Source organism: Anser anser (assembly GCF_964211835.1).
Source record: "Anser anser genome assembly, chromosome: 4".
Classification (NCBI taxonomy): Eukaryota; Metazoa; Chordata; class Aves; order Anseriformes; family Anatidae; genus Anser; species Anser anser.
The window spans coordinates 6,753,731-6,777,495 of record NC_139724.1 but is presented as its reverse complement, the minus strand read 5'-3'; the positions used below and the strand labels follow the sequence as shown (position 1 = coordinate 6,777,495).

The 23,765-nt window shown below is 39.4% G+C and overlaps 1 protein-coding gene across 2 annotated transcripts in view; it reads left to right on the top strand.

Moving 5' to 3' along the window:
* NFKB1 (nuclear factor kappa B subunit 1) overlaps positions 1-23,765 on the top strand; it is a 58,086-nt gene that overhangs the window by 23,012 nt on the left and 11,309 nt on the right. For both annotated transcript variants that reach the window (XM_083835507.1, XM_083835506.1), the window contains exons 5-15: positions 1,750-1,848; positions 8,832-8,980; positions 10,448-10,611; positions 11,861-12,019; positions 13,921-14,025; positions 15,901-15,992; positions 16,571-16,709; positions 19,125-19,247; positions 20,042-20,137; positions 21,061-21,255; positions 23,621-23,762. In XM_083835507.1, coding sequence (XP_083691633.1) covers positions 1,750-1,848; positions 8,832-8,980; positions 10,448-10,611; positions 11,861-12,019; positions 13,921-14,025; positions 15,901-15,992; positions 16,571-16,709; positions 19,125-19,247; positions 20,042-20,137; positions 21,061-21,255; positions 23,621-23,762 — 1,463 coding nt within the window. The remainder of the gene's footprint in view (positions 1-1,749; positions 1,849-8,831; positions 8,981-10,447; positions 10,612-11,860; positions 12,020-13,920; positions 14,026-15,900; positions 15,993-16,570; positions 16,710-19,124; positions 19,248-20,041; positions 20,138-21,060; positions 21,256-23,620; positions 23,763-23,765) is intronic.

The window sequence follows — 23,765 nt, the reverse complement described above, 5'->3', positions numbered from 1 at the left end:
TCTCCCACGTAGTTGCATAAAATCCTACATTATGCAGCTGTTAAGTAGATGGTTGTCTAGAAGCCATTCTGTCCTCTGCTTGGTCTTCTGCAAACGCATGTCACAATCCAGTCACTCTTCTAGGGGACCGTAGAGAACATCTGTTTCAGGCACACACTAAGGACATTTTTATACTTGAGCATCCCTATGGGAACAGGCGACACTTAAGTGTCTTATGTGAAACAGCAATGTACTGTGAACACTTGGAAGAATATGCTGCCTCTTCCTTGTTTTAGATTATCACAAATTAGGCCACGTCTTTGCATGGCAGAGCCTATAGTGTGCAGTGCCTAAAGAGAAACCACCCTTTTCCATACATGACATCTCCACAAGCAGCTCTTTAGTGGAATGGCATGTGGCAAGCTGAGCGATGGTTTATAACAGGGTAATGAGGGTGATCCATAGGCGGTGCTGTGACCGTGTTCTTTTTAGGAGCAAAGAGACAGTGGGGGAGAGTAGGACTGTATGTGTCAAAACACAGCTGCCATAGGAAGGGCAATAGGCTGGGGAAGGCCACTCGGATGTCTGCTGTACCTGTTGGGCGTAACGCATAAGAGGTGAAGAGAGACTGGGTTGTCCCTGGCATCATGACTGTGGAATTTGCTTTTCCTTCTGGACGACTTGAGTACAAGCTCATCATAGTTGGGCACTTCACTTGCAATACACTTGGTCACTTGGTCACCATAGGAAGGCAAATATATGATTTAGGATTAATTACACTGTCTGATCAGCATCTGAACAAAAGACAGACCTTTCCATTTGCTTGGGAGATATGTTCTTAAACTGAAAAGGCTTTGTTTAGTGAGATAGATATTGAAGCTAATGATTACAGAGTAATTTTTTGAGACGTTCACTGTCAGCTAATACAGACTTCAAATTCAGAGCTGCCTACTATTGCAGTCCGAATGATCCTTGAAGGATACAACACTTACCTGGTGCTATTTGAACAGACACATCGGGAGGCCTGTATAAGACAGGGACTTTGCCAGAAATTGCAGGACTGTGGAGTAGGTCTGAAAGTATTCAAAGGTGGGGGCCATATAAAACAGCATAGCTAAGTAGAGTTACCAAGTACATTTGCTTAAGAGTTGCATCTTCTGTACAGTGTAGAATACTTAGTAAAGCAAAGGGAATATAATTTCCTGTAATAACAAAGACATCCATGGACGTTTGTACTCTAGAGCGGTTGCTACTTGGTCATTCAATGTCCCCTGAATCTTTTGTGCTGCCTCTGGACTCTTCTCAGGGATACAGCTTTCCCATGCTTTTCCTACAAGGAGGAAGGATTTCTGTTTCATCCATGCTCTTTTTTCTGTGGTGCTGTGTACTTCCCTGATTGGTTGCAACCCTCTCTACCTAGCAGCTATTGTGGGAGAAAGAGCAACAGTTCTTACATTCTGTCTTTTAATTTTTATCTTGTTTTGAGAGTATAAATAGATCTCTGCCTCAAAATATCTGCACTTACTGAAAGAAGAATATCTGGTTGTTGCTAATGTGTAAGAGTGAGAATAGGACAATTTCTCTGGAGCTACAGTTCAGTGGTGCTTTGTCAACCATTGCTCAGACAACATTTATGGGATGAGCAGTTGTAACTACTGTTTGTGGGCAAGTCATGTGTGTGTGTGTGTATGCATGCACATGTGCATGTGCTGTCTTTTTTCAGTTTTGTTTTTAAAGAGCTTTCAAGTTTCTTTTCCTTTATTTCCACAGAGGGGTTTTCGATTCCGATACGTATGCGAAGGGCCTTCACATGGCGGACTTCCTGGTGCTTCCAGTGAAAAGAACAAAAAATCATTCCCTCAAGTCAAAGTAAGAACATAAAACTTTAATATTTTGCAAGCTGAATGCAAGTGCATGTAGGACCTTACTGCAAATCAACACACTTTTGTATGAAATTACTCTGACTGGCTGCACTTCAATTCCCACTTTAAAAGTGAAATTGATTTTAAAAAGCAAGTAGTTTTCAGATTTGTGGAGATACTTTGGCACCATACTTATTTGCTAGCAGTTAAGCAGTAAGCTTTCCTACATCTACCACCTCACTGTCCTTGTGCACACCAATGGAGCTCTTCTGAAAGGTGCAGTTTCAGTATAATGTAAGGCCTAAGATGGTCAGTCACACCACTACCAGCACAATGCTAGAGTCCAGTCACTTATTCCAGTTCAGTCTAAAATGCTATTTACCAAGTTTTCCTTCCTTTTCTATTCATGTTACTCCTTACTCTAGGGTATTGAGTCCTTAAGTTCTTAAGGACTTCATCAAGATTACTTGAAAATCAACAGAAATTTTGTCATTTTAACAGGAGCAGCATTGTGTTCAGGAGTTCGCTGAATCTCTTTCTTTTATTCCAGGAAAAATTCAAGCATGTTAATCAAAGAAACATTCTGTGCTAGCACAATATGGAGATTATAACAGTGATGATTAATCATTCTAGGATTAGGGATGAACTTTCTTTGCCTAAGGTTCTTGCAGCAAATTCTTTCTGCATAGAAGTGGGGAAAAGATGCATCATGTTTTCTGCATTTTTTTGAACTTAATGAACTCTCAGTCATGTCGCTGTGTTATGTCTTTGATGAACTTATTGCGCTAGAGATTGTCTCATGAGGAGCAGGGTTAATATTTTTTAATTCTGGTGTTGTATTTTACTCCATTACAGGGAGATAAAGGCATGGAAGGCTGGCAAGCAGTTAGCAGTTAGCATCTGGACTAGGCCTTGATGTGTGCCACTCATTAGCTTTCCCTGTTGTATGCGTGTAGTTCTTTTGCAGTTCTTGAGAAAGAGTAGAGTTTGGAACAGTTGCATGTCCATAATGAATCAGTATGAGCATGACTCAACGGAAAATAATCAGCATTGGCTGAGTTAGCCTAGGGGGTGTTAGTCTGGCAAATTGAGAAGAGGCTGAAAAAGCTGATTTCATGTAGCCTTGCAAAACTGTTATGAAAAATTACCAGCCCAGGCAAAGAATCTACTTGCTTTTCCCTTTCCTATTGTGACGATAATGATGAACCATTGAATAAAATTTTACTGGTATTTTCAAATAAAAAGAATGTACCTCAGTTGTTGAGCCAGATCTTTGGATTCCAATTCCATCTGTATTGATGATTAATACAAATAATTATCAGTTGTTATTGATGATACTTGTTATGTTATTGTATTTCCCAAAGGTGTGATGGGACACAAAATAGCACAACGAGATAAGCAATGAGGAGTTCTATAGGGAATGGAATTTCTCTGTGGAAAAACTAGACAGCAAAATGTTCTTTGGCTTTCCATCAAACCTGGTTTCATTGATCATCAGATTTTAATTTCATCTAAAGCTCCCCCAACACACACGTGTCCCTTCCCCTCCCTTCCTCTCGTCCTACTGTGCGCATCTGGTTTTTTTCTAGTACAAATCCCCACATGGCAACACCTGCTGGGAGAGGCTGGCAAAGGAACACAACAAGTAAATTCCTCAAGGCCATTGCTTGTTAGTGCTTGTTCTTGATTCAAGTGGTGCCAGTAAAGACAGAACCGTTTCACACCTTTTCCTGTAAGTCTCTCCTGTGTTTTGTCAAAGGGTGCTCACCTTGTTGTAAATGAGGCAAGCACAGTTGAAGATTACTGTATTTTATTTTATTTTTACAATTATGTCAAGGCTTTCACTGTAAACCTCCATTTGTTGATCATGGTGATGCAAAAGGGCAGTAGTGTGAGCATTGGCTGTTCTGTAAAAAGGAGGCTTTGTGACAGATCTTTAAACCTTGGCCATGGGGTGGGTGGTCAGTGCAGCTCGCACCAGGGTCTCTCTTGTGCTTGGCCAGCTCTGCACAGGAAGCTGATGCAATTTACCAGTAGCCCCCATGGGATGTTCTGAAAATACACGTCTTCAGTGCACTAAAAAGCACTGCAGTCTCCCTACCCACTTTTGTTAGTATTATGGGTTAAAAGCCTAAAGAAAAACATGTATCTGATATGACTGCTTGCATAATGTGGACTATTGAACCTCACCCTTTTTTTTTCCTGCACCTACTCCCTAACTTCCAGCTGAGCTGGAAAGCATAGAGATGTGTCTTTCATTTCCAGTGCTGAAGACTTTGCCATGTCTCTAAGCAAGATGTTTTGGTAGTTAATTACATATTTAACCACCTCCTGTAGAGCATATTAGGAGATGGTATACACCAGGAGTTAGTGCAGCAGTTCTACAGTGCCAGCGAGTCTTTGCACTTGAGACAAATCTGTACTGGCTGGCAACTTGGAATTGATTTAAAAACTCTTGTTTTAACAACACAGTAGCACAGTCATAGCAAATGGAGTCCACTTACCAGTAGTATATTTCCTGTAATATCAAAAATAGGATTCATTCAACTTCATACTTTAGGGCCTTGTATTCCTTTGTTTACTGCCATCTTTGCTAATAGTAGTCTTAATGTTATGTACAAAACATGTTGTGTTTTTAGAGGATTTAGTGAATTTTATATAACTTTGCAGAGGAGCTGCAGATATTGAACATACTATAATGAAGGAAGATTTCATGGCAAGCCACCTAAAATTCTCCGGTTTAAATTTCATTTCCGTCTGCTTGATGAAAGTAACACTAGAAAATTGAGTCTATCTAAAATACCATCTAGAACAGCTGAAATTAAAGCTTTTGAGCTGTTTCCTCATCATTTGCTTGTTGTCCAGGTAAAAAACAGTTGTATTTCTGTAGTTGGATATAGTTATTGTATATCTAAATAACAACAGATTTGCTCTCCCAAAGCTCTCTAAAGAGTTTTAGAACAACAACAACAAAAAAAAGAGAACCACCAAAAGAACAAAACTGGATTGTCTGATATTATCAGCAGCTCACTGAATAAGTTGCTTGTTTTTATGCATTTGGAAAACTGCCAGACAACTTCCATAGAATATTTCCACTCACCTTTTTACACATTTACTATGTATGTCCTGATCTTGCATACTGATGTTAGTGTATTCATGTTTGACACTGAAGTGCTTGATCCAGTTTTGGGTGTGAAAATAATTTGCTGAAAATAGCGGTGTGAAGGAAATGTCCTGAGTTTTCATCTCCTTGGGGGCAAATCTACATGGGTGGCTGCAAACAAATTCACGTTGCCTATTCTGTGAGCTGGATGTAAATGAGTTCCAGCCCAGAGGCTGGGTTACCACTGTTGCTCAGAGATGTGCCCAAGCTAATGAGCGCTGTCTTTCTGCCGATGAGTCTGGACATAGTGCAGTTCAGCTTGTGAATCAAAGCCGAGTACCAGTTAGGCAGTCCCGAGCCCAGGCGCCCATACAGGAGCACTGCCCATCCAGACATGTCCTTGGGCTATATCCTAAATTATGCCTCAATTTGGAGATAAGCTTTTTTATTGAAATCAGGGGGATTTCAGCACCTACTTCAAGTTCAGGAGGAAAATCTGGAAAATTAGGCAAGTTATTTACTTGATGAACTTTCTTGTTGAAGAGAAGAGCAACATACTTGCTTTTTTTTTTCCCTATAGGAATTAACTTGTGGAGTGATAGATCACTGATTACGGGTTAAAGATTAATTCATTCAATGGCCAAGAAAAGAAATAATTACTAGTCAAAAACGAGCAGATTTTTTGTTATAAATCTTTAATGCCTCTTAAAAACCTGCACTGAACCAATTCAACCGAAGCTAAATTCAGGGAGATTTGTGCTTTTTACTGCCGTGGCTAGTTTGGCTGAATATGGAGTACTGGGGCCCTGTGCTTGGGCTCCTAAGGCAGTGCACCAAAGTCCGTATTTTTGGTGTAAGAGCAACCTCAGATTCAGAGGATCAAAAGATCTACAACTCCCATTGATTTAAGTTACTTTACATTGTTTGTTCTTAGGTGGCCTAAAGGTCTTGGGTCTATGTAAGTATTCAGTTGCCTAAACAGTTCCTAACAAGCCTGAAATGTCTTGTCTTAAACTGGCAATTGAAAAAAAAAAAATAATGCTGTTCTCTGAAAACATGGCATTTATGAAGAGTGAGTGATGCCTCATCTGTGGAACACTTTTTGTATGTGAGTATTTAAGGCAGCACTGGTCATACTCAAAAGGTCAGGCAGGATTGGGGATGTAGCTGCTATAACAAAGTGATTAGAAAGAGAAATAGATATTTTTATCATTGCTGGTTTTGTATGTTTGACATGGTCCTTTCCATCATTTGCTTTCTTTAGTTAACTGCTTGGTTTCACTTCTTGCTTGTACGAGTAACTCAAAAAAACATCTTTCAAGTAGAAAAATGTTTTTCTACAAGTTTTTTTCTAAGTTTTAGAAAGTATAAAAAACTGGTTGGGGTCTGGATCTCAGGAAGATGTGAAATAACTGAAAAACCTTTCAACTCTTGTTTTGAAATTGACTCAATTTCAAGTTCACAGGGTCCTCTTAATCTCTCAGACAAATCTCTCTCAGACAGGAACAGCAGATAAGTGTGAGCCTGCAGCATTTTAACTTTATCAGATTAGATCAATTGAATGCTGCTTCAGTACAGGATGTAATCAAGTATTACAGCTATGCTCTTCCCAGGAACTCCTTATTTTCTTTTTTTTTCCCAATCTTTAATTTGGTGTTCAGTAGCTAGTTTTTCAGATCACAGGTCTGATTTCGAGTGATACAGCTCCCAAACGCTATCTCCTCATATTGTGTATGTGTTTTCCTGTCAACACCATAATCATTGGGTTTCTGTATGGGTATTCATCACTGTAATATACTCTCTACCTTCTAACACCTTTACATGAAGGAAAAGGTGATAGTTATTAATATATCTTAATAGCAGGAAAAAAATAGGTTATTCTGAAGTTGTGGTATCAATGATTCAAGGACCCAAAAATGATTTCAGGCTTAGTTTATGTTATATAAGGCTGGTTAACCAATGGGACTATTTCGTTGGCCACTGAGATAATCTGGATATCTCAAAATCAAGTAGGAAATACTGTCTGTAAGACATACAGGTAGGAAACAGTTCAAGGACATCCTATAGCCTCTGCAGCATAGGATGTCAGACTAGATGACGAAAATAGTCCTTTCTTGTCTAATGACCTATATAAGGTATTACGTTTTAAGAACTCTTTTGTTTTTCCCCTGAGAGAGACTACAAAGATCATGCTGAGCTGAGTAACAGGGGGAGATTGCAATCTGGTTACCACTGCAGTTATATGTTCTGCTTTCAGAGGCTGGAAAGTCCTTGACGTGCAGCAGTCCTACCTACAGTTTCACTGTGGTTTCTACAGCTGATGAAGGATTGTCTTGAACTTTTCTGATGTGATACAAGAACATGCGTGTTACTCATAATGAATATAACACTATAGATGTGCTGGGAACTTTATAGCAGGGAGAGGCTTGTTTAGTGAGGGAAGAAAAGAAAATATTTTTTAAAAAGCCCCTCTCTCAGCCTTAATTGTAGTAATGAAGGTGATATGTGGCATAAAACATAATCATTTTTATTTTCACGTCACTTTGTGAAAGTTGCACAGGGATTCTTGCATTTTCTCACTGCTGATAATTGGGGAAATGGTGAAGGAGTGATTATTCGGTGTCTTTGTGCAGTTTCAGTCCAGGAGAGGTTAGAATTTGGGAACAGGAGAAAGCATGAGTACCCTGTGCTTCATATTTCAGAAAGCAACACTTGCAAAATCCACATTAATACAGTATTATACAGTTACCTTGCAGGCAGTGAGTAATGAGAATACTTTTGCACACCTGTTCCTCCTGGAACACCTTTTTCATAGTTTGGGTGGTTTTTTTTTTTTTTTTTTGCTTTTAGCAGCGAATAGGAAGACGGTGAAGGCACACGTTGTATATATGCAGAGTGTTTCAACTATGATGGAAGGGATTCAAGAGAGGGGTTAAATGGAGTGAAGGAAGGTGGCAGGACTTAGTAATGTGGTGAAATCGTGGCAATCCCCGGTTATCTGCATTTTATCAACAGTATAACCTTAAGTATTCAGTTCATCACCGATTCATCACTTTAATGTTTATCGTGATCCTTTAATACCTTGGTTGATTAGATCTATAAGCTGCTGTAATACAAAGAACTTTGCCTCGGGCACATTAGAAGAAAAATTAGAGGAGGAGGGAAAAAAACAACATTGATAAAAGGGTTAATTAAGTGAATTGGAAGGGAAGGTAATGTTTGCTTTTTAAAGTGAGATAATTTTATATTTGGCATAATTTGAAAATGATGCATAACCGATAACCGAGTTGAAGAGTATTACTTATGAGGAAAGAAAATAATGTTTGAATAACATATGTAAAGCAACTAACTTACCAAAATGATATATTGTTAGTAATTTTAGGGGTTTTTTTGAAGCATTACTTGACATCACAATTTTAAAAGCTATTAAAAATGTATGATGATTAGAAACTATAATGAAGGAAAAAAAGCTTCATAGTCCTCCAGAGTGCCTCCTAAGGCACTCAGTTTATCATAACTGACTAACAATGTCTATTGTGAATTTAATGTACTAATTGAAGTTTAAGGAGAGCAATGTAGCATAACTGGCTAGAATGTAAAACTGGTGTTCATGATTTGGGAAACAGGTCGCTCTCCCTTACATTTGTTTCATTTCTTAACTTTTTTGTCACCACTGTTGCCATTTGTACATTAACTTGAATTACAAAAAAAGTGTTGACTTTGTGATGATCTGTTGCTGTTATTTTGTCACTTGGAATTCATGAGAAGACACATTCACATTTCTCCTATGTAAGCTTGATTGTACTTAGCTGACAGAAAACACTCAACTGGAATCATTGCTTGTTCCATCTTTAAAAAAATAATAACGATTTAATCTTTATTTACAGATTTGCAATTATGTTGGACCTGCAAAAGTAATTGTCCAGTTAGTTACTAACGGGAAATATGTCCACTTGCATGCTCACAGCTTGGTGGGTAAATTTTGTGAAGATGGAGTATGCACAGTTAATGCAGGACCTAAAGATATGGTTGTAGGGTAAGTCTGTCAAATATATTTGTAAAACTGAACTAAGGTAGAGAGAATCAATTAGAAACACTATAAGAAGCAATACAAAATTTCTACTAATAAGCAGCTAAGTGGAGCGCTAGTCTTCATGCTCTAATGTGTGCTTTGTATGTTAAACAGAAAAATAGACTAGGTTTCTGTTTTACCTCTTTAGAATATGGCCTAGGCAGGCCAAATAGATTAGAGCAAATAATTTTCAGTTAGAATTTGTAGACTTTTGGTCTCTCGATGTGCAATCCAAATTTGTACTGCAAGCTCATTCTTTAAAATGTAAGTAGGTTTGTTCAGAAAGACCGGACTGTAATGTTACTGAACAAAAGTTTTCGTTACCTTTTTGATCAATATTTTACCATCACTGAAATACACCAATAGGAATATAGCGAAGAGAAAAGCATTAAGAAAATGAAGTTAGTAAATTTGAAATTAATGCAAGACAGGTATAAACATGAAAATACTAAATGAGTCAAACTTTTTAAGTTTAAAGCAGTAAGATTATAGTGAAATTGTAGTTGGTCTGTTCTTGTTTAATTTAAAAGAGTAATTGTTTATATCAGTAAATGGAACTCAGGCTCCTGTCTACGTTTTCAGGCTTAGATCAGGTTTCATGCTGGCTGTGAGTTTTAGTTCTGTGATCTCAAGAATGTCTTTGTTGGTGAAGAAGAAGAAGTTTAAAAAGCTGAGGAGGTTGGGAGAGAGAGATTCTTTTAAACTGTAACTTTTGATGTCCAAGCCCAGTGCACTAACTTTACCAAGCACGGCAATTTAAATAGCTTTATTTGAAATGCTCCTTTTCATCTTGAAAAGTTTGGCTCATTTCCTAACCTGTCTTGTTTTTCATCAGATGTTTAGAAACAGCTTTAGTATCCTCAGTTGACCCGTATGAAAATTGAGTTATTGTCTTGTTTTCATACTTCCAGATCTAATTGATTTTTGAATGTGCCAGGAGATTTTTACAAAAGCATATTTTGTATTATGGAAATTTTCATTCAGAGATACCTGAAGTGTCTCGCTGAAAGCCCAGAGCCCAGCCTAAAACATTTTCTTTGGAAAACTTACACTGTTTTTAGCTTGCTCTCTAAGTCAGTTTGAACTGACCAAACTTCTTCTGATCAATTGTTTGCTTTGCGTAACAGCCATAAAATTACATATTAATGACAGAGCAAACAAAGTGTGACAAGCAGATTTTCAAAGGTTTTCTTAGTTGCTTCCACAGTGTAAGTCTGAAAACTAATAGATTACCTCTTATGCCATGGGAAAGTCCTGTGCAGCCATATGATCATTGCCATATGATGGTACACGTTTTACATGCTTTTCAAGGTTGGCTGAAATTTTCATGCTGGAGTTCAGTGGAGCAGCTTCCTCTGGTAAGAGAGACTGCCTGCTGCAGGTTTGGCATAAGACATTAAGAAAATATTTCTCTCAATCAAAATTTGTCAGGTTTGCAAACCTTGGAATACTTCATGTCACAAAGAAGAAGGTGTTTGAAACTCTGGAAACACGCATGATAGATGCTTGCAAAAAAGGATACAACCCAGGACTCTTGGTGCATCCTGAACTTGGCTATCTGCAGGCAGAAGGATGTGGAGACAGACAGCTAACTGGTATGTGGAAACAGTGGCCTGGTTTTAATAGGTCTTGTACTAAAAACCAGACTTAGCTTCTGAAAATGCAGATTCTTAGCCAGAAAAAGGTCCTGGGTAGGAAAACAGCCTATGGCTACGTGCTTGTTGTGTATTGTTGCTGTGTTTTAGGAAATCTGAAAGTTTTTGCTGTTAACATTCACATGAGTACAGAACAAATTTCTTCCGTAGCTGCCTGTACCCTCCTCGACACCTGTATTTCATTGCTCTTTTCCTGTTTAGTAAGCTTATAAATAGAGTCATTTGTGTGCAACATGATATCACAGAATCACAGAATTGTAGGGGTTGGAAGGGACCTCGAAAGATCATCGGGTCCAACCCCCCTGCCAAAGCAGGGTCCTTAGAGCAGGCTGCCCAGGTAGGCATCCAGATGGGCCTTGAATATCTCCAGAGAAGGAGACTCCACAACCTCCCTGGGCAGCCTGTTCCAGTGCTCCGTCACCCTCATCGTGAAGAAGTTCTTTCGCATGTTGGTGTGGAACTTCCTGTGCTCAATTTTGTGGCCATTACCCCTTGTCCTTTCCCCACAAACCACTGAAAAGAGGATGGCCAAATCCCTCTGTCTCCCACACTTCAGGTATTTATAAACATTGATAATATCCCCTCTCAGTCTTCTTTTCTCCAGGCTGAACAGACCCAGGTCTCTCAGCCTTTCTTCATAGGGAAGATGCTCCAGGGCACATATCATCTTTGTGGCCCTCCGCTGGACTCTTTCCAGGAGATCCCTGTCTTTTTTGTATCGGGGAGCCCAGAACCGGACACATAATATCCTTAAGTAACCATGGAGACTTTCTTTGAGGATACCTGTTTAGTTCAGCTGTGCTCCCTGTAAAACCTGTGGTCTACATTGCTTTCAGGAATCATATAAAGGGGCCAGCCTACTCTTTATCACTTTAATACCTGGCATTCAAATGTCCTTAGGGGCAGCCTCTGTCCTTTTCACAACCTTTTTAAATTGAGAGCAGAAAATAGTCATTTTCTGTATGTCTCTTAATTATATACCTTATCTTAAATAATATCTTACTCACAAACTGCAAGATGAATACAGTATATTGTGAACAGCTCCTCCTCTCTGAATAAAAAGATAGAAGCCGATGGATACTAAATGAAAATGTTTCCTTGCTATTGGTGCTTTTTGATAGTAATGTTTGGAAAATGCACAGTCCCCCACCCTTTGTGTTAATTTGTGTGTGCTATTTGTTGGTTCCAGAACGAGAAAGAGAAATTATTCGTCAGGCAGCAGTACAGCAGACTAAAGAAATGGATCTCAGTGTGGTGCGTCTTATGTTTACAGCCTTTCTCCCCGACAGCAATGGCAGTTTCACACGGAAACTTGATCCTGTTATATCAGATGCAATATATGACAGCAGTAAGTGTATTTGGCTTTAATTACCTTTTCAATAAGGGGCAAGCTTTTTTACATACAAAATGATATGTAGATACTGCTATAGCTAGGTAGCCCATGGATATTGGCCCCATGTCTATCCAAGTACACATGGTATCATTCTGTTTTTAATAGATATTGATGTAACCCTAAAGGAAGTTTTTATTTTGCTGTTAGCATGTTTAATCCTGCCATCTGTATTGTGAGGATTCTGTAAATTCTTCCTACATTGTGTTTGAATTTTGCAGACTTGTCTTCTTGTTTTCAGTTGCTGTCTGTGGCAAAGCCTTGTCACACAAGATGTGAGGAAAAACTTAACTTTACTTCAGTCTTTCTTGAGAATTACACACTTTTCAGTTTTGCTGGCCATCTGCTTGCCCTTGTTTTCTGAGACTAAAACAACCAGAGTTTTTGATCCATTTATTTCCTCTGGACCCGTCAGTATTTTTATACTTGTGTTACATCTCTCTATTTTCACTTCTCTAAGTGAAACTTTTCACTTTGTTTCTCCTTGTGCCTTTGGATTATACTTACTCATTTCATCTGAACCCTTTCTGCTGCCTGAGTTTTCCTCCTGAGTTTTCCTCCCTGTACCTGTGGGTTGCCACGTTCCTGATAATCATTATTCAATGAGTCAGAAAAAGTACCATTTTCTTTCTTTGTGCAATGGTCGTCAATTTATATGGACAGAGTCTGGATGAAAAGGTATTAAATGCAGCTGTTCTAAAGCTTCTGTAGAGTGTTGCCTGCTATTAGGTGGAGAATGCAGGCCTACTTTGTATTTGTTCACTGTGTGAGAAAACATGATGTCTGATATTCGTATGGCACATGTGTCCCTTATTTTCTGGATGAGAAGACAGTTTTTTCATCTGCAGGTTGAGGTGATTTGCCTAATAGTGTCTTTAAGTAATACTGATTTTCAATACTAGCCATTACAGATTCCATTTGTTTTCTTACTCTTAAGTACATAATGATAGCAAGTATTGGTAAAGCAAAGAGGAAGAGGAGGACAGAGCATCAACAGAGGCAGAGTGTTTATCAAGCCATATAGAAAAACTATTGAAGTTATCCTATCCTTACGAATCTGACCATCAAAATTTTAACTCCAGCTAAGGAGAATAATAGAAAGGGAAAATATGCATGTTTCTGCTGTTTAAGTTGCTACATAGCTTTCATTTGCTAGATTTTTAGCTCCCAAGGTAAACTCTTATCTGTTGATTCCAAAAGATTTTTCCTTTTTTTTTTTTCCTAATGTCCTTTTTTGAACCATCCAAGTCTTTTCCACAGAGAGGACACAATTTGTCGCATAATTGTCCATCACACATGATTTAATTATGAGTTGATAGCTCTATCTCAAGAACCCATAGGTGTCCATTGATGCCTCTGCTAAGATCTGTGGAGGTGAGCTTTTTGATCGCAGTCTGGTATGTTGGTCAGGGACTGAGGTTGCTTTCAAGTAAGCCACAGTGCAGAGCAAGCATTGCATATTGCATTAGCCTAGTGACTTAAAGGTAACAGCCTTCAGCAGTGTCACATTGCAAAGAAAACAGGAAAGAAAATGTTCTCTTGTAATGCACTCTTGTCATAAAGTTAGTGCTAATGCAGGATGCAGTTCACTGCTCTGTTTTTGTACTAGTGCTGTAATTGTGCAGGAATGGCCAGGGCCTTATTTTATAGTTAACAGTTCACTCAGAGCTTAGAGCACCAAGATTACACCCATAAGATGAAAAACTGTTGATTCATCCTTTTTAAAAGTCATAGACAAATTTAAGTGGGTTGAATTGGTGGCTTGTCTTTCTGTGGCATTTGTGTATTTTTATTTTTACTTCATGTAATCTAAAATTGTTGTGAAGTTAAACATTTTTAAAATCTTTTCCTTTCAATAGAAGCTCCCAATGCCTCCAACTTAAAAATTGTAAGAATGGACAGAACAGCAGGGTGCGTAACAGGAGGGGAAGAGATTTACCTTCTCTGTGACAAGGTTCAGAAAGGTAAGCGTCCTGGGTATTGTAAGGCACACCAGGGGGTTCATCCAGAGTAACACATGAGGCCTGCTGGCCTGCCTTACTATTCTCCTGTTCTGATGGCGCAGCAGGATGTGTAAGTGCTCAGCCTTTCTGGAAGCCAGGCCAGCAGTCCAGAAAATGAATAAATCAAAATAGGCTTGCAAAGCAAATTCAGCGTGTGTTGCCTCCCCAGAGACCATGTGATCAACTTTGTTCTTCTCAAATTTCTGCCCTTCCCATGTTCTATTTTTATTTTTGGGGGGGGGTAATGGGTTCTGGGTGATCTTTGATTCCATTATCTCACACCTGCTCTGAATTATTCTAAAGTTTCTGATTTATTATTAAGTTTCTGACTATAAAGGGTAGGTATGAGCATTCAGTATTAATCACCAATGGGAACTGAATGTTTTCAGTGCTGCTGCTAATAACTTCATTTTTGCGTATATGCTAATGGTAGAGATTACTCAGGATAAACTGATACTTCTTACACATTTGTTTTAGTAATCTCCGCTCGTGGCTATGAATGTGTCAGGATTGGGCTCTTAATGGTTTATGTGGTTGTTTGTAGTATTTGGGCTGAACTAAAAAGAAAAAAATAAACAAGGAGTGGGGTAAATCCTTTGCATTTTTCAGCTATAGGTGATACCTGGGACTCCCTGGCATAGATTGGATGGCAGAGCAAGTGCCCAGTTCTCACCTGTTTGCAATGAGTCTCTGCTCATGTTGTTAAAATCGTGTTGCTGTTTTCCATTAATGCAGGCTATCCTCTTCCACCTCTCTTCCTTGCCATGTTCTTCTACCAGTTTATCAGAAAAGAGAGAGCACTTTGGAAGCTTTGAAAAAACTGTTTTCTTCAGTAGTGTGTATACCTTCTGCTTTCAGGAGAACTGAGATGAAACATAAATCTTGTGCACAAAATAAATAAATAAAAGTCTGACTCAGTGGAAGCCCCAAGGTGGGGTTTCCCCTCAGCCCTAGTGGGGTTTCCCCTGACCTCACTGCTCTCAGAAACCTCCTGCCTGAAGGAACTTGAGCATGCAGGACAGCAGGACTGGAAGTGGTGGTTCGTAATCTTGAGACTAGCAGGTGGTGGATCAGAGGAAGCAGTCTGCCTGCTCCAAAAGCATGTCCTGCTTCAGTCACCCCACGAGAAAATAGTTTTGCTATTGTTTCTTCTCCTCAGAGGTGCTGGGGAAGGAATATGCGAGTGTGGTATTTCCCAAGCTCTCCTAAAAATATATATTAATAAGTAACCAAATAGAGAACGAAAGAAAAGTTGTTTAGAGGAGCAGAAGCCAAATCTCACGTTTATGGTGTGGCCTGTGCTGTGTTTGGGGGGTGAGGGATCGCTGCTGACAAGCTGCTCGCTCACACCTCTGCCGTCTCGCTGAGCCGCAGCTCCGAATGGCGCTCTGCCAGCAGCAAGCGGAACTTGAACTGTGGCACTTCGGGTTTTGCTACAGTTTTTTGAACTGAAACTGCTGGAGGAGAGGGGGTGGTTTCTACAGTTCACGCTTCAAGTTCTCCCCTCCCTACACGCTTGTTCCAAATAAAGCTCCTCTGGAATGTTTGCTAGCCCTTGAATAGGAAGAGGTAGTGAACCTAATTCTCCTTTTACTGCTCAGGAAACAGAGTAACATCAGTCAAGTCATTAGAATCAGGCTGATCTAAAATTGATGTCAAAAATGGGTTATCTATGTTGTTTTCATAACACGGATAACGATGATTCATGCATTATTCATGTAATATTATCACCCAGCTAAAAAGTAACCGTGTTGATTTTTATCTGAAATAAACTTAGCCAAAGGTTAAACGAATGCACAAACATCCCAAAGTTATTGTTTCTTTCACTCTTTGCAGATGATATTCAAATACGTTTCTATGAGGAGGATGAGAATGGTGGTATGTGGGAAGGCTTTGGAGACTTTTCTCCTACAGATGTACATAGGCAGGTAAGTAACAGAGCATTTGCCATTTGTTAATGGTTTTCCAATCTTAAGAAACCAGGATTATATTAAAACTAGAAAATTAGGTGAGAACCTATATATCCCATACTAACCTCTTCAGTCCCTGTCTTTTGTTGGCTACTTCCTAATAATAATAGAATCTTAACTGTTCTTCTAAGATCTAAGTTAGGAATGTAGCTCTAGGAAAGCAGGAGAGAGATCACTTGCTTTAAACATACACCAGTGCAAATTGGGATAGGATATATAGAAAACTCTCACAGCTCCTATGAGGATGCTGAGAAAGCCACAGCGTAGATGCTCAGCGATGAGGGGAGAAGCAGTGTGGTACTGACATACATGGCATGGTGATTCCTGGTGGTTCTGTCTTTCACAAAAGACTTTAGGACTCTAACTCAAAGGTACAGCTGAAAACTAAAATGGAAGTTTGTTGTGGTAGAAGCCTTTCGCAAATTTTTGACTCCCTAGTAATGAACCAACTCCCACAAAAATAACACAAATGTACATGCAGAGTTGCCAAAAACCACTGTCCGTGACAAATGTGCTTATCATTGTTTCCTTCACAGTTTGCTATTGTGTTTAAAACACCCAAGTATCGAGATGTCAATATCACAAAGCCAGCCTCTGTATTTGTACAACTGCGTCGGAAATCTGATCTGGAAACAAGTGAACCAAAGCCTTTTCTTTACTATCCGGAAATCAAAGGTAATTCATTAAACCCACTTTGTATCCCAGAAACAGAAACTGCAAGGTCCCTAGGAATACTTTTAATTGGATAGGACATGTGTTGAGTGAAACATTCTTTGTAGTTATTATTTTTAGAAAACAGGATAATTGCCGCCTTGTTTTGTGCAGAGCTAATAGGAAAACTGTTACCTCTGTTATGGCTTATTGGTTTTTGTTGTTGTTGGACTGGTAAGCAGTAAATCTATGTCTTTCTACTGAGGTTTACTCCGGGTAAGTTTCCTATATGCCTGTTCATACAGTAGATGGCACTCTCTTCTCTGAGTTTCTGCAAAATAATATCTGAGGACATTTTGCTGTCAGTACTTTCAGTTGAAACCTTACACAAAAGATTGGTTGGTATCTGGTGGAAAAAGTACATATTTTCTAGTTCTCTCCTTTCACCATCATGCCTCACAATTTCTCTGATGTTTTTCAATTTTCCAATTGCTTATCCTGCCTAACGAGCCCAAGACCCTTTTTGTAAGAGTAGGGAAAGTGCTATTTCAACCTCTTAGGGTAAAATGTTAGCTAGCTGAGGTAGAACAGCTGGCATCAGACCTGCTTTCTGAGTTGTTAGTGAGAAGCCTAACCAGCAAGTCTGTGCCCATTAAAAACTCTTCTACATTTCAAATGAGCTTGATGTGAAAGACAGCATCAGTATGTTTTTAAGTATTAATAATGTTAAAGATACGGAAATACCTTGAGGTCCCAGTCAGAATTAGTGTTTTGTTGCACTAATAGTCTATCTCCTTAACAGTTAACCTGCCTGCAGTTTGTGCTGTTAAGTCCTAATCTTGCAAGTTTGCAGTACCTAATTTGGAGCCATGCTGAAATCAGTACCCTGTCAAACTCTGAAATGTGCGTGCATCAGTGCTAATGGACTAAGCTGAGGAGAGGGGAGGTGGTAGTTGTACAGCTGAATCTATTTTACACTTATTATAATAAAATAGCAGAAGGCATGCCTTTTCAAAATCTTCCAGAGTAGCTAGATCTTGTATCAGTAATGATTTAAGGAATCTCTTGCCCAAGTTTCATGGAGATGAAATGTCTAACTACAGAACAAAGTTGCCAAATGTGAAGCAAACTTTTTTTTATGAACCTCTCAAGTAAAATTAATTCAATATTATGTGCATTTTAGGATGCCCTATACAATCTAATCATAAAATTACCATTTAGGGTCTGTATTTTTCCCCTGTTGCAAGTGTTCACATGAACTTAGACACGTGTCTGTGGATTTTTTGTTTGTTTCTCTGACTAGATTGCTCTCTAGAGTTTTCTCTCCTCGTCAGTGTGAGTATGCCTGGTGCATGCATGCATACATACTTACAGATCATGTATGCCTGGAAATAATGCACTTCTACTTTTCAGTGTACTGTTCCATGTTTGCTGTCCAGTTTGATGCACTGACTGATGTGGCTGTGCATGTAATTTCTTTTTGTTGTATGTTTGTTGAAAACTAATAGATTGTTTATTGAAGGTGGTTTTGTATATTCTTCTCTTAACAGTTTTAGTGGGTTTTAACCTTGTAATCTTTGTATCCCTATACAGATAGTTCTTGTCGTGCCATTTTCACTTTCCCCAGTCACTGGGATACTTTTTCTAAACCTTTGTGTTTTGCTTTCCAGTAGATCTAAGGATTATTTTTTACTTACACGATAAAATTCTTAGTTTTTTTTGCCTACTGCTGCTCTGCATGGTTTGACAGTATTATATCCTGCCTGAAAATAAGCTGTCTTTATTCTGTTGGCCTTTCTGTTAATTTAAGTAAATCATTTCAATCAAACATTCTTTTCAACATTTCTCACCATCCTTAACCTTAAACAAAAGTTTAAAGGGCACTGCAGGTGCTCTGAGCTGTTGGAGATCAGTGTCTTGTGATTTGCTGACCCTTTTTGATAAGTGTCTGTTTCTGAAGTGAATTTGTTTAGTGGAGGAACCTGTGCCTGTATTCCCCAAAGATGAATTTTCTTGAGCAAGTATTTGGTTCAAGGCACTTGTGCTGATTCATGACTTCGCGTAGACATTGAAGAATTTGCAGGCCACTGGACAGGAGCTGCTGTTGAAGGAAGCTCTGAGCCTCCCAGGACATTTCTGCAAGTGTCCCTCCCAGTCTGGGCATAAGGCACCTGACAGAACAGCAGAGGCCATGCAGGCCTGAATGATGCTGTCGGTCTGGCTGGGGACTTGGCGATAGCTTGATTCTCACTGCTCCATTATGTACAAGATTGTTCTGTTTGAGGCTAGAAGTGAGTTTACTCTTCTACAGCACTCCTCATTTTCCCTTACAAACTAGTAATTTTTACTAGTAATTTGTGAATACTCATCCTTTTCTGTGCATGGCCACTACTAGGAGTGACTCCTTTTTCCATCTGTTCCTTCTCACCTGAAACGCAGATAAAGAAGAAGTGCAAAGAAAACGACAGAAGCTCATGCCAAACTTCTCAGATGGCTACGGCGGAGGCAGCAGTGCAGGAGGAGGTGGCATGTATGGCGGGGGAGGCGGCGGTGCTGGCTCTGGTAAGACAGCGGTTTGGGGGGAAGAGGGAAAGGGGTTCTGCTTTGAGAGCCTGCAGATAATTATTCTGATTATAAAAATGAAATGAGGAATTCATCAACTTCTAGTGAGATGAGATCTGACTCTCCTATCTTTATACCTGGTATAAAGGAGTAATTCCTAGAGGAATTTAGCATATTAACCCTGTTACTGCAAAGCATTATTATAAAATTAGCGACACTTTATAGTAAATTTCTTGCTGTGCTCTATCTATTGAAACCGGAGCATATCTGAGATGCAGGATATAAGAGCAATGCTCTGATTTCTTGCAGCAGAGCACTGATGAGCTATAGATCAGCAAATGCCATCTGAACTACAATACAAGTAGCCCTTTCTTCAGAGAAGGGTGCAGAGCAGTAGTTTTCAAATCGTTACATGCATTGCTAGCAGCACATGTACAACATAACACCAAAATACAAATCTGTTGTAATCACAGTGATTTACAAGAATGGAGACAACTTGTGAGGTTTCAGTTGAGTTTTAAATGCGGCGTACTAGCGATATTACATGTGTGAGGTCTTAGGGATTTGGGGACTGAGAATGTCACTAGTCAGCCATCTAGAATTTCTCTGGGTTTTTGAAGGGGGGTGGCAGAGTGCACCTTCAGTTTGGAAAATTTGTTTGAAATGGATGGAATAAACCACAAAATGTGTAGAAAATAAAATTTCATCTTTTTAGTCTCAGTGCTCTTCTAGATTGCATTTTCATTGTTTCAGGGTGTCATTCTATTAATTCTTAATCTTTTTCCTTTCTTTAGGGTTCAGTTATCCTTCGTACGGTTACTCAGCTTTTGGAGGGATGCATTTCCACCCTGGCACAACAAAGTCCAATGCTGGAATGAAACATGGCAACGGTAAAGATGTCATTCTTGCAACAGTTTAATTGAGTTTGACCGTCTTTTTCTTTTACAGTATGAGCTGAGGTTATGCGTGTTTAACAATGTGCTGTGATGCATGTTTAACTTAAGCGTGCTGTGGAAGGTTAGCTTTTTCCCTAGAGCCACTCCTAGAACTTCTGGTAGCACAGAGGCTTGCATACATTATATTGCTCTGCTTCTTTTCAGTTGTGTCGAAGTCCACCTTAAACACTGTGTGCATTTTCCTTTTTACTGCTAACCCCTGAGAAGCAGTCACCAAAACCCCTCAGCATGCTTTATATATTCAGTGTATGCTTCAAGCACCAGCCCTTGCTCTTGCTTGAATGTGCTGATTAGGGGATGACCCAAGTACTAGACCAGATAAATGGTATCTTCCTTTGTTGCCAGAGTCTGGTGCTACACAGTAGCCAGAAAAAATAACATAAGAATCAATGGAAAGGTTAAGTTAATAACAAGGATGTCCCTTTCTTCCTAAAATAGAGACCCACATGAAATCTACTTGTTGAATATTCTGTAGTTATTTCTAAATTCTGAGGGATGAATTTGCTGTCAGAAAAGCAAAAGCGTATCTGATTATTTTTCTAGATTTCCAGGGAATACTTCAGACTTGGATTGTTGTACTTTCAGAGAAGAGGTATTCCCGTTGTTGGTATATAAAAATTTATCTGTAAAGCAGAGGCTGGGAAAGACATAATCGCTTTAGAGCAAGTTACATTGCTCCATCCGTCCCTGTGAGTTGGCATCTGGAGTATTATGATTCATGAGTGTTTACTGATAACTCCTATATCAAAGTAAATTTTATGCACAGTTCTTCAGGGTTTGTTTCTGGCTAGCTGAGCTTTCATTTGCATAAAAAAGCAGTAGTATTGAACACTAATGGTATTAATTTCTGTTTGAAGGACTGTCAAATTGCACAGCTGAAAAAGATAGGAAGAGGTCTGATAAACCAAGTGACAAATGCAACGTGGAGCATGACGTGAAAATGGAAACTACGGAGAGGAATGAGTGCAGAACCTCTGGTGTTAATGAGGAGAAGGAGGAGGATGCTTCATCCTGCAGAGGTGAAGTAAATGAAGCAGATTGCAGGTGGCAGGGTAAGTGAACAAGTAAATATATTTAGGGTAGATCAGACTGCCATAGGGAGCAAAGCTCGTGTTACAGGCCTGGAAACTCCATAACGTCTGCTGCTGTTTTCAAAATATGATAATTCTTCTTTGAGGAAACAGTTCCCCCAGATCTCAGGTCCCTCCCCACACATGGTTGGGTAGATAGTCCTACACCTTTGCTTTGTACTGTCACTGGCCAACTGAGCTTCCGCTTGCCGTGCAAGGAGATGAGATAGCTTAGCCTGCTGGGCATATTTAACACTGCATTGTAATAACGCTGTCTGAGGTTCACTGAAAACAGTGGCTGTACTTGGAATACTATTCACTGGTTGACTTGGGTTTTGATGTTTGACAGGCTTTAATGGATGAGTATAAAGAATGTCTGTGTGATTTCTATGTAGTTCTTCATTGTAATTCTGCTGTTAAATTGCATGCGAAGTAGCATGAAAGGTTTAAATTTAAAATGTAAACCGTATTTGTTTTCATGCAACGAGTACACAGTAAAATAACAGTTTGGTAGCAAACATTTTATGCATCAAACCAGCGAACAAAAGGGGAGGAAGGCAGGAGTAGTTAGTAAGAACGGTTTAGAAGTAGATTTTAAATAAGTGAAAACTACAAATCACCCTTTCACAGGCAGCAAGACTTCCTTTTCCTGCACGTCTACAGGCTATTTTTTTCTAAAGAGTTGCTAATCACTTTTTTAAAGGCCTTGAGTAACCATGCTTCTCATCACATTAAAAAAAAAAAAACAACTTCAAAAAAAAAAAAAACAATTGAACTTCTGAGAGACATGGTAGTGGTAAGAATTGAGTGGTAAGGATTTTTTTTTGTTTGCTTTCAGCAAGTGCAACGTGATCTAGACCACTTCTGTTGTTCTGTCCTTGGTCAGGGAGAGAGCATGTTATCTTTTGGGCATCAGTCCTCTGTGGCACTTGCTATTAACAGCCCTGCAGACTGTGGCTTGGGAAACCAGAGCTGCATAGTAGATGGGTTGTATTTGTAAAAACCTCCAAGGTGTAGCTTCTTGTGGTCTGAGGAGTGGATGGTGCTCTAGAGAAAAGGTGAAGAACTTGCTGCTTGTGGTTCTGGTTGTGATGAATCCTGTGACTGATTCAAAGAGCAAAATCTTTGGCTGATATGTGAAGTAAAATAATTTCACTTTAGGAGTCACCAAAGAGAGTGTTGTTCCTGAGTAATGTACATTGTAGGCAGGCAGCTGGCTATTACTTTTCCTTATCTATTGTAATTGCTTGAAAGGAGACAATTTCAGTTTCCAGATTACGTAAAGAATAGATGCAGAAGAACAGGCTCCGTGAAATGGCTGCTGCAGGTTAGAACATCATAGTTTTTAGACTAAAAGATGCTATCTTCTGGTATTTTGAAGGATATTTTTTCTATGTGCTTGCCATTCGAAAGCAGAGGTTCAGCATCCAATTTTTTTGGACATGCATATTTTATGAGAAAAGACAGAATTGCTTAACACCCTTTACCTTGGATATGTTGTGAACATCTATTTAGTAGTGTTTAATAGTGTTAAGAGGTAAACAGCAAATAACAATATATCAGTTTAGGCACATAGCATAGGAACCACAGTGATCTATGGCCCAGAACAATAAGCTTCATGGAGAGCTGAGTAAGCTGTTGGCTTACAGAAATGATGTGTTCATTCTCACCAGGGATACGCGTCTAACTGAGACTAAATCCCTGGTTATATGTAGCTGGAAATCCTGGGTATTCCCTCCCAACATGTGCTTTAAATGACAACATCTGTTTTACTTGTTTGCTGTTAGTGATTTCGAACCTTACATGGTTTTATAGAAACATGAAACTGTTGAGAATACAGGCTGGTTTCGGATGACACTACTTCCCAGAATGACGACTGTGGTTTGAAAGTTCATCTGTTTCATTTTCGCTAGTTTCTTGACAATACAGAACCACAAAGGTATTGGCAGAGCAGCTAGGGTGACCTTTTAAGTGTTCTATGGACAAGAGTCCTTAGCTGTTGCTTATATCTAAGATCCAAGTTTCTGCTCCTTTTGTTTCATTGCACACAAATGCATGTAAATGGAATGAATTCAGTGCCATTCAAACTGAAGGTGGCTTCCAGATTTTCACCATTCCCAGGGTTCCTACTGCCTGAATGCTCAGAGTGCACCTCCTTTTCCTTCCCAGAGACTCATTCCCTCTGTCCTGTCCTCTCAGCAGTAGTTAACAACCTGTCTCAGTGAATCAGCAAATAATGTTTCTGGTTTGCACTTTGTATTTCTGTGGCAGCACAAACCCCTGCCAAAAGAGGGAGGTTTTGCAGGGAAGACAACCGAGCTGATGAAGATAAAACTTTGCCTTGCAGATGGTCCCTTCCTGGAGAAGGCAATGCAGCTTGCCAAGCGCCATTGCAATGCTCTCTTTGATTACGCTATAACTGGAGATGTGAAGATGCTGTTGGCTGTTCAGCGCCATCTCACCGTTGTCCAGGATGATAACGGAGACAAGTA